Source organism: Mercenaria mercenaria, chromosome 16, assembly GCF_021730395.1.
Source record: "Mercenaria mercenaria strain notata chromosome 16, MADL_Memer_1, whole genome shotgun sequence".
NCBI lineage: Eukaryota > Metazoa > Mollusca > Bivalvia > Venerida > Veneridae > Mercenaria > Mercenaria mercenaria.
Genome location: NC_069376.1, coordinates 55,819,039 through 55,830,535, shown reverse-complemented (window position 1 = coordinate 55,830,535; position 11,497 = coordinate 55,819,039). Strand labels below are relative to the sequence as shown.

Genomic DNA, 11,497 nt, shown 5'->3' with positions numbered 1-11,497 from the left:
TACTTTACAGAATTTACAAAATTACTTCATTACCATAAATTCAGAACCTAGTCAATCACTGAACAATTAAATTCAGAATCATCATTTCTATCTCGTTACAGATATAACAGATCTTAAACACGCTCTAAGAAGAAACTATAAATAATGCCTGTCAATCTTTGTACTACTCTAAAAAATATTTCACATGTCCTTTTTTACAGTTAACAAAACCCTATACAAATTTATATTTAAATTGAACTGGAACAAAAAAAATGCATTGAATCAGCACTCACTCCTGTGTAATGTATTGTTTTTAACATCAGTTTTTCTACTGTATTAGTTCAATTATCTTAAAAGTTCAAATAACTTTGAAACATCAAAACTACATAAAGCATGTAATGTTTGGAACTTTGAGAACAATTTTACAAATATCTATACACTTAATGAGTTATGTAAATAAATTCTGATCAAATTCAATTAAAAAATATCATGAAGCTATACTTCGTCATTAAGTTCAGCATCTTCCGACTCTGTACTGTTATTAGCAGCACTGTGATCATCAATAACCATTCCATCTGATTCACAATCTTCTGTTTCCATTAACTGTTCAGGTCTGTCATCAATTTCACACTTAACTCCGTGGGCTGTATACATACTGTGGTCACTGAATGGTTCTGGTTCACATTCATTCTCACTTTTGATAAGCATTTTCTCACTCTGGTCATCTGTAAAGTCTTCCTGGTCATTCAAATGTTCTCTATTAGCTTCTGTAAGCATCACCTGACTCTGAGCATCATCTGAGTCATTGGATGCTTCTGCTTTTACAACAACTAAGTTACTGTCTTCCTCATTGACTATTTCTTCAGTAAATGTCTCGTTATTGATTTCAGTATTGCTCTCTCCTTCATTCTGGTTGGAATTTTGACATGTAGAATCTTCAGCATTAATTTGAACTTCAGTAATATTTACAGACTCTGGCAAAACATCAGAAATTATAGCAGATTGGTCGTGGAACACATTTGAAAAATTGCCAGAACCAGACAGTAAACTTTGAGAATCAAGGGACATGACTGTGCTATTCTGAGAATCAACATTTTGTATAAGAATTGTCATGCCTTGGTCATTTTCAGCAGCGGACACAGACTGTGAATTAATATATTCATACAACTCCTGCTCTGAATTGATATTAACTATTCCCTGCCATGGGGCGTCCGACACAATAGGAGTTGGGGTTACCCCTTGTGCTCCTGACATATCACTCGCAGCTCCTTTTTCATCCATAGAAACAGGTACAGTTTGAATTTCAATGACCTGCTGATTTGTGTCTGCCAAAACATTTGTGTTTGTTGCATTATTTACCACTGTATTGTTTACACTTACACTATTAATGCTTGGAAGGGAAAGAGATTTTAGATTAGAAGAATTAGCTGGAACCAGTAACGGCTGCCCATGATGTGGCATTTGAACAACTGACACTGGGACAATGTATGGTCCTCGATTTGGTACCACTGAAAGACCACCCTGCGGCATGACCTGAACCAAGGTCATTGGCTCTGCGGGAGCATTCTGCGGTGCTCCTGGAATCAGATGTACTGGCTTTGATATTGTCTGTTTCATATTAGCTACATTACAACTTAACTGCATCTCTTGTCCTTTTTTATTCCACTGGTTTTCAAATGTTTGCTGTCGACGAACACCTGAAATCTTTTTGCCAAGCTTTCCTACCTTTCAGAATGTTAGTGGTAGCAACTGTGTGCTGGGTTTTGAGTACTCTGCGTTGTAACTTGTGAATTCTGAGACAAAGCTTGTGTTTTATTAACCAGCTTGTTCTCCATTTGAAGATAAACCATTTTTCCATTAACATTTAATATCTGGTTACCAGTCTCTCCATCTGTTTTTAAAGCAACTTCGTCCTTTATGGCAGTAACTGGAACTTCACTGATTTCTGTTAAAGTTGGTTCCGTATCTAAAGATTCAAAGTTTTGTTTGATGAAAATGTACCCATTCTTTTCCATTGTCTTCTGGTTACTTTTGATAAAGTCTTTCAGATCTTGTTCACTGAAATAGAAATTTCCTGGAAATTATGATCTAGTTGATTTAACAAATTCATAGAATTGAACTGATGTAGTTAACTGTAATACAAACATTTTTTGAAAGAAAACATGTGTCTTGAGTGCATGACCTTCAAAATCATAGGAAGTTAAACTACTTTAGTAAGACAGAAATTCTGTAGATGAGGTCTACCGTCTTAAAGATTGTTAAACTTTGTTTCATTCACTTTGTTGTTATTTTTCGAGGAGTGGAGGGATAAATCCCAAATAAACCCCAGGTGCACAACTTCACTTGGTGAACAGAATTCCTGTAAAGTTTCATAACTTCGGGTCAAATATTTTTACAGATGTGTGCAAACACAAAGTTTTAGGTCCTTAATGCAGATTTTTGACAAAGTCAAAGGCCGTAACTCAGTCTAGTGGACTGAAATCCAAAAGCAAACAATAGATGCACAATCTCATTTGCTGAATAATATTCCCATGGTTTCATAACTCAAACTTACAAGCCCTTTCAGCGTAACTGTTGATTTCAAGGACCATAACGCTGGTCAGTTGAGTAAAATCTCGAACAAAAGCAAAGGTGCACAACTTCACAAAATAATAAGAGCTTGTAGAACACGAAATGCCCCCCTTGATGCATTCAGTAATTGCACAAGGAACAGAAATTATTTGGTCACTGTACAGGAAAGTTCTAATGTTCTGGGTCAATGTGACCTTGACCTTTGACCTATTGATCTCAACATCAACAGGGGTAATCTGCTGGTCATGATCAACCTCCCTAGTAAAGTTTCGTGATCCTAGGCCCAAGCCTTCTCAAGTTATCGTCCAGAAATGGATTAACTGTTCCAGGTCAATGTGACCTTGACCTTTGGCCTACCGATACTGACCTCAAATCAATAGGGTTCATCTGCTGGTTACAACCAACCTCCCTATCAACTTTAATGATCATTTTTGAACATTCTTGGTAGAGGGTCACACAAGGACCATTTGTTTGAAATTATTTCAAAATCAGGCCAGCAGTTTAATACAAGATTCTTTTAAGTTTCTATTATAAACATATTGGGAAAACTGACCTAGCCCTCTGGCAGCCATGTTTTTTGAGGAATCAGAATAATTTGAACAATCTTGGTAGCGGATCACACAAGGACCATTTGAGTGAAATTATTTCAAAATCTGGTCTGCAGTTTCATACAAGAAGAATTCTTAAGTTTCTGGAAAAAAATTGGTAGAGGACCACACAAGGACCATTTGTGTGAAATTATATCAAAATCAGACTAGCGGTTTAAGAGGAAATGTTGTTTAAAGATTTTTCTATTTTTAGCCCTGATGGCCCCTATGTACAACCAAGCGGAACCATTTGAACAACTTTAGAAGAGGACCACCTAAGGAACATCCAGGCCAAGTTTCATCAACTTCCACCAAATGGTTTCAGAGAAGATGTTGTTTAAAGGGAAATGTGGACGGATGCCGTACGGATGGACACTGGATTGTGAGAGATCACAATTTATCCTGTCACTTGCAGTATTTTCGACCCGATATCAGGGTGCCGTATATCTTTCTTGATATACCGTCAGTTGATCATGTGACCAGTGATATACGGTCAGTTGATCATGTGACCTTATGATCGATATTGTTGTCATAAGAAAATTTGCAACGAAACCATCATCATTGTGTTGGAAATGTCCGAACTAAGAAAATGAGTGGTCAAAGAATGAGTTTTTATTCAAAAACGAAGAAGTTATTGCGATTTTGCCGGTAATCACGTCATTATATAAGTGACGTCATTACGAATATGACGTCATTAAAGCGGTTGTCGCACACTTATTTTTGTAAAATAAATTGCCAAATATCGGAAAATGAAGTAATGACAAGATAAATAGAATAAAAGGTTAGTGCCTAAGATGGAGAAAGTTTATCTGGCTCGGCTCCGGACGTTATCAGGTTCGCCTTCGGCTCACCCGATAACCTCCTCCACCTCGCCAGATAAACTTTCTCATCTACGGCACTAACCTATTATTCTCTATAGCTCATCCCAAGCACTTTATGCTCAGGTAAGCTAAAATATCAAGAAAACAGCAAGGGACCACATGAATTACTTGAATGGGCACAAGTGCTCAAGCTATTGGTGTTTCCCTGTATTTAAAAGCCGAAAGTTTGGTCCCATGGACCTGGAGATATCAAATATTCAACTATTTATATATAAATATAAAAACCTGCACCACTTGTTATATGAAACAAACAGTATGAAACTTATGAATCTGTTAATTGATAATTTGATAAAGGCAGCACAAATTAAGCTTACCTATATTTTTTCTCTTTGGTTTCTTTATCATCCTTTGACTCGGATACTGTTTTTGTGCGAGATTTCTGCCTCGTTAAATACTGATGATCTGCTGATTTGTTTGGTATCTCTGCTGCCGTCTGCACAGCTGCCGCTGATATTTTTGTTGTCTGCTTCTCTGCTGCAAGTCTGACTGGTTCTTCTTCTTTTTCCTTTTGTTCTGATGTTGGTGACCCATATAAACTCATTGACACGTCCCGATGTATTTCTGTTGCATGTTTCATGAGGTAACGCCTCTGTGCAAATGTACGCTGACATATTCCACATTGGAATAGTTTTTCAGTTGTTGTATGGATTTTCTGGTGTTGTCGTAAATTACTCTTGTCGGCAAATGCTTTGTCACAAAATGCACATTTGTATGGACGCTCACCTAAATTGTAAATGTTTGTTTCACTATATACACATGAAATTAGAGCAAAATACATGCATTTGAGTTGCACAGAATGATATTTACAAAATAACACAACTGTCTAATGACAGCACGCTGGGCTATTTGAAACCCTTCCACCTACAAATTACTAGCCTGTAAAAAGCTTTAGTAGAATTTTCTAAGTTGAAAAAGGAGAATAATTCTGCTAAAATGTAAGCAAGAGTCATGAAACTTTCATTTGAGACAGGTTATTCTTCAATAAACAATACATTTTGTCCTATATCACATGTTCCTCAACTGTTCATGTTCTATTTTGTAGAAAATATCAAGCTTCTTTTTCAACAGCATTCTGTCATTACTTTTACGATTATAATTGTGTGTCTAACATATTTCTCCAAGTACTCCGAGAACTGAACAGAACTGATAAGTATGTTAGAAACACAACAAAAATAAATTTAGAGAAAAAATATATTTGAAGAAGAAGTTTGATATTTTCTACAAAATAGAACATGGACAGTCAAGGTATATGTATTGTACAGAACAAGATGCATATGGTGGTGTTGATAATTGTGATGATTGTTAGAAAAATAACAATGATTAAGGTGGTTGTTGTGGATGTTGTAGGAGTGGTGATGATCATGCTGTGGCTGCTACTGTTGTTGCTGCTGCTGATGCTGTCACAGACAAAATACGTATTACCAAACAAGGTGACCTTTGTAGAAAGTATTTTCTACTTCTTCTGAACAATTCTGTATATATAATACATGTTCTGAATATTGTGGGTCTGTCTGTCACTCTGTCAGGTATAATTTCCAAAATGAAAATTTACTTGAAGGGTGGTCTCAAAAGCTTTACATGATCCTTAACTTAAAATATATTTGTGTTGATTTAACACAAAGCCTTATATTTTCTGTCTACATATTTATCCTAATTAATCATGTCTTCAACAGCAAGTCGTGATTTCTTATTGTAAAAATATATGCCAGAGTCACCAATGATTGAAATAATTTATAATTACCTGTATGTACTCTTTGATGATTCTTCAGTAGCCAGGATCTCGTAAAAGTCTTACTGCACTGTTCACACTTCAAGGACGAAGGGTCCTTAGCTGACTTGGTCCCCAGGGCCTGCATTGGTCCGTCCTGGATCACTAGAACATGTACATCACGCATGAGTGAACACTGCCACAATAGTCAGTCACAGTTCTCAGCCACTAAGTATCAACATGTTGTGTTAAATGTCATGACAATCTCTGAAAATGCCTGAAAAATTTGTAATAATAGATTTAATCACCTACCATAAAATCATACATTTTTGCGAGGAATTTATATTCACAATATCGGTTAACTGTCATTATTTGCGTAACTAAAACATATACATATATTACAACTGCTACATTTATTGATTTTAATAGTTGTTTATGTTTCATAAGCTGGCCAGTTACCCTGAATGGTACATAACAACAAGAGTGCGGACAAGCTTTGTGACAGACACACACAGAGACAGGTCTCCAACACCACTGTGTGGTGGGAGACATAATTACAACTTTAAAGGTTGCAACAAGTACAAGTGTAGCATCATGAAATGATATTTTTGGATGATTTCATTTGCTGTTCCACAAATATGCTTTGTTTTCATCCGAATAAGTGATGTGCTTATCTAAGACAGTGAAGGCACACCAAGTTTCATCCATAAAATATAGGTCTGATCACTGTGTCCATCATTTATGTTAAGCATCTGCCATACCAGGTCCTCACTAGTATAGTTTTACATTTTATATATGGTGGATTACTGCCCCTGTGCATATCTCATCTCAAAAAATCTTAAAAAATAAGAGCTTCCGTTGCAAGATCAGACATATATTTGCATTTTGACGCTTTTATTTTAACTTAAAATATATTTGCATAAGTTAGTACCTCTGTAAATAACCGGATTTTTTCAAAAAATCGGGGTCACGAAAATATATGAAAAATGAAAGAAAGGTAATCAAAGCTGGCATTATTTATAAAATAACAATTTCTTTCTAATTTTCTATGACCAAACTGAAATTTAATTTTTACAAACGGTTTGATGCAGATGTACTTTGCTAAATATGTCTTTTTCAAAATCAAAAAGCAAATACTCATTTACAGTGTATAAATACTGTATGACTGAGTTAATACAATATAAAGTATTATAATGGAAAAACATTTATTATGTGGAATACTTCGTCTATATCAGTCAAGAAATATCAACAGCTGACTGAATCAGAATTCTGCTGTACGCACAGCCATTATATTTTTCCAGAACTTTTGTAAGCAAGGCTATTAAAGCATTTGCAGTTTTTCAGTCTCAACTTGTGTTATACTTGTGAATAACTTCTATCTGGATCTTTAAGTTGAAAAATAAAGCCGAAATTTACACACTTAAAAAACAGTAGACTACTTTTCTGATGCATTATTTATATCTTTTTTAAATGTTATGAAAATATTCCAAAAAGTTGTTTAATCATTACATATCAACTCGTAGCTATTTCATGGCAAAATTGTATAACTGACAGAAGCTGACACCAAATGTTGTTTTTCGTTTCTCTAAGCAGACGGTGTATGTCAATTTTTCCCACCTTTTTCAACACTTGGTTTAAAACAATATGGTCTAAAAGTATTTCAAACAAAAATGGCCACCAAAATTTATTGGCACATCAAGGAATATTTTAACACTTTTGACAATTAATTATTTTTATAATGACATGCAACAAGATGAATTTTATACCAGTACAAATGTACTTCTGTCAGTATTTGTCCCAAAATTATTCAAACCTAGAAAAATTTAGAGAAGAAAAAAATTATTTACCGGATCTTGCAATAAATTTGGGTTTGACATTTTTTCAGGTTGGTCATGGGAGGGGAACAAGCAATAGTCCATTTTGAATTTAGGCCTATATTAAACTAAACACGTGAAACATGACTTTGCTACATACATGATTTTGGGAAAAAACTCATAATTATAAGTTTGTAAATAAAGCTTTGTGACTTTTTCTTTACAAGCACACTGGGTTTCACACTTTTCACACAAAGGGGAATAAATAACCTGATGTAAAGTAAATTTTTGGGGGAAACTGCATGATTTAAAAGAAATTTTCTGAGCGGAAGGGGCCTATTAACGACCCCTATTATGAAGGGGAAAAAAACACACTGGTGCAGTAACCTTTTATGCATTGAATCATGCCATCAACATCTTATTCTAAACAACTCACTGTCAGAAATCAAAAAGTAAACAACTAGTGCGGCCTGCCATTCCTGTTTCTAACACACCTATTTCAACACATCTTACATCATACTTGTAACGAAGCTTTTGATTGGCTTAATAATTTTTGTGCAATCACTGTAAGTAATGTGCTACAATATAACTGTCATGGATGCTGCAATAAAACTTGACAAGGCAAGTAGATAATCAATATTTATGCCAAATGATAAATAAATCTTAAAAAATTTTAAACATTCATGAACATAAGGGACCAAGAACATAAATAATCACTCTCCTTTTTTTATTACACACTGTCTGGATGTTTTTCTTTCATTCTTCTGGATTGCAGTGTTTACAGAGGACTTTATCACATTTATTTTTGTAAAAAACTTTAGATGGACCCAGTGTTCGCAGCCTACGTGGCAGGTGAAAAAATTATGAAGTGTGTAGTAATGATTGCATTGATATACAATGCATACACCTTCCAAAACAGTGCATAGAATAGTACGGTACTACATATGTCACACGGCAGTCATTAGTCCAAATAATGATGTCAGAACTGATTCTGAGATATTTCGTGATAGGGCAAAATCCCTCTCTTTACATTAAAACCAGTAAAGACCTTTTCTGTGTTGAAAGTTGATTTAGGTAAAAACACGATCAGGAAATATACTTAAATAATGAAATCGTAAAACAAAATAATTAAAACTGAATCATGTTATGGTTTAAACATAACAGTAAAACAAGTTAATAAAGCATAAACGCTAAATATGTTTCATTTGGCTACCTCGCTGTATTTACATGTCTGCCATTACACTCAGTACAGCTGACAGTGCAGTTGGTAATTATCAATCACGTGACACGCATCGGAGCCATGTAAAATGCATGTGAACTTTAACGTGCATTGTTTAAAACAGTGACAAAGTCGTGTTTTGCCATTTATTCACATAAACTTCAACTGAATGGAAGGAAAAAATGGATATTCTTCCCAGGTATATTAAAATTTCACTAATATTTTTTGTTTTTTGTAGTTAAAATGCGGTTTAAAAATCACCGTGTAGAATCGTCACAGAAGGTTCAACAAGGTTCAACACAGAAAAGGTCCTTCCAGTATTGTACGTGGAGGAGAGATATTGAGCTGTGCAAAAATTATCACAATTCATAACTTTATCATGACATCAGGAGTTCTAACTGACCAATTAGAGAGCTGCATTTTCAAGTACAATGTACATGTACCTGCCAGTTTCCACAAGGGTAAAATGAAGTATTTTTACAATGAACATATAGTGACTTTAAAAATAATTATCACACTATTTCAGAAGACAAATTAGATGCACATGATCTAGATAATGCTTCAAACTACAAAATTAAAAGTTACATTTAAAAGAAATTATATAGTTTTGATACTTTGACTTTAGTTTAAAGTTTGAGTTTAAAGATTTTACACAAAGAGTCTATGATAAAGACCGAGTAAAGTGTAATCAATACCCAAGTGAAATTAGTATCATTCCGCAATATTTCGCACATGTATGTTAAAATTATGAATATCACAACTCACATACAATTAGTGCGACTTTTGACAGCACCGAAGTAGACTGCAGACGTACAACAAAATTTTCATCACTTTTTTAATCTAAGCTTCCACAGGGATGTTTTTACAATGGATGAAAATTTGCATTAGTAAAACCTTAAAAATATGTATACCGTTCATCTGTAATGTCGCGGTACTTGACATTCGACGTAACGACATTAAACAAGAAACAACACAACAGTGTATTTCTTGTCTTTACCACAATATTTCATGTCATATGCATCAATAACTGTGTGAAAATGAATAAGATATCATTCAAGAAACATTCATGTGTACTTCGAACAACAATAGTCAGCCATTTTTATCATGTGACGTCACATCACTAATGTCGCGGTATAGGTCAACAATTGTGTCAATCAAACTATCATAGGTTAAAAAACACTAAATATAATTCAAACATTGAAAAGCTATCTAAGTAAAACTAACAGGAACACTCAAAAGTCATTAAACGCCAATCTAAACGTTTTATATTATCTGTTCACATTGGCACTGTCGAAAATATTCTCCTCTGGGCAGCGGACACACCAGATATTTTGCAAGTAAATCACAAGGTCGCAGGCGTGGTCATAATGTAGCAGAGCCTAAAAATCGTATTATTACATAATATTTTCTATTTGATAGTTATTTACCATGTTCAAATTCACTGCTCAGGATAATGGGTGTATTTTGAGGAGATGATCAGTGGGCCCCCATCCCTTCCTCCCCGTTATCCGTCGAGTTAAGACGTTTTGATGTTTCGCCTGATACCGATATTTTATTCATTTTTGTGTAGCTGGGGGCTGTTACGTAAAATTTTGTGTCCTTCAACCTATAGGCGGGATTTAATTTGCATAATTAATGAGGACAAATGCCGATAAGCTGGTAGACGAACTTACAAACATTGCAAATATTTGCTTAATTCGTGGATTTTTGCAATAGATATGTGAAAAATACGATTTTAATAAATATTGACAGATATTTAGCAATGTAACTGCAGGTAGGAACATTTTTCACCAGCATGAGTAAAATAGGTCACGAACTTCACCGGTAAACACCATGTAGGTGGCGCAACTCAAATACCGCGAAATTAGTGATGACGCAAGATTAGTGATGTTGAGTATACATGGTAAATATAAGTTGATAAATATCTTCAAATCCTAAACTTTCCACATTGTTTACCCGTCAAATGAACCGCAAGGTTTTTCTGTCTAAGTACTGTGTACCTACCTCATTGGATCCCCCAACTTAATCGAAAACGAGGTCAAAACAAAAATTGTATTGAAATACTTCAAATAGGTGTGCATAAAATTATGGGGTACTGCGATGGAAATATGCCAAGCATTGGTTCCATCACTCAATTTTGCCATGGTTTTTGACATCAGAGGCATCACGTCAATTTACATCAACGAAATTAAATGGAAGAGCTTTCAAGAGTAAAGGTGGAGCATTAACTGAAATAATAAGGTATTGTTGTTGTTACCCCACCCTCTCAATTTCACCAAGAGATGGTCAAATAAACACTATCATTCATTCAATATGTAAAAATCAACAAGTAATCAAACTTTATTTACATCTGCTTACTGTAGATTTCTTCCGCAAACTTTGAATGTAATAATGGGTTGGCAAACAAAGAATTAAAATGAATTTTAATTTTGTTTACGCTTGGTTGACCTGAAATATATACAAATGGGGGCGGTAAAGCGAAGGGAGAGAATTCAGGAAATGTTATCCAGAGATTGTCTACCTAACGACTATACTAAATTAATGCGGATCTTATATTTTCATAAAATAAAACAGTGTCGCCCAACTTGACATAAAAGAAAATATTTCAGACTCGGTTTGACTGAGCCTGTTCATGGACGGTAATGGAAATATAAGCTACCGTCCACGCCCTCTAGCCCTGGGTTGAGCAGAACTCAACATTTACACATGTTATAAGTTTAAAGACATCGCGATGCATT

The 11,497-nt window shown here is 34.8% G+C and overlaps 1 protein-coding gene across 2 annotated transcripts; it reads right to left on the bottom strand.

Moving 5' to 3' along the window:
- Nucleotides 1–1,702: 1,702 nt before the first annotated feature.
- Nucleotides 1,703–11,238, bottom strand: LOC123539711 (oocyte zinc finger protein XlCOF28-like). Of its 2 annotated transcripts, none has more exons than XM_045324445.2 (4): nucleotides 11,108–11,238; nucleotides 5,760–6,003; nucleotides 4,333–4,741; nucleotides 1,703–2,037 (listed from the first exon to the last, which is right to left on the bottom strand). In XM_045324445.2, the coding sequence occupies exons 2-4, from the start codon at nucleotides 5,911–5,913 to the stop codon at nucleotides 1,716–1,718; spliced, it is 885 nt and encodes a 294-aa protein (XP_045180380.2). In that variant the 5' UTR covers nucleotides 5,914–6,003; nucleotides 11,108–11,238; the 3' UTR covers nucleotides 1,703–1,715. The 2 variants fall into 2 exon arrangements, with proteins under 2 accessions (XP_045180380.2, XP_045180381.2); XM_045324446.2 differs by having other exon boundaries at nucleotides 11,118–11,237.
- Between the last annotated feature and the right edge of the window lie 259 nt (nucleotides 11,239–11,497).

Coding starts and splice junctions, on each gene's coding strand:
- LOC123539711 (XM_045324445.2), bottom strand. CDS start 5,913: ATGCGTGATGTACATGTTCTAGTGATCCAGGACGGACCAATGCAGGCC. Junction 4,742..5,759: donor TCATCAAAGAGTACATACAG/GTAATTATAAAT, acceptor TTTACAATTTAG/GTGAGCGTCCATACAAATGT. Junction 2,038..4,332: donor ACCAAAGAGAAAAAATATAG/GTAAGCTTAATT, acceptor TTTCTATTTCAG/TGAACAAGATCTGAAAGACT.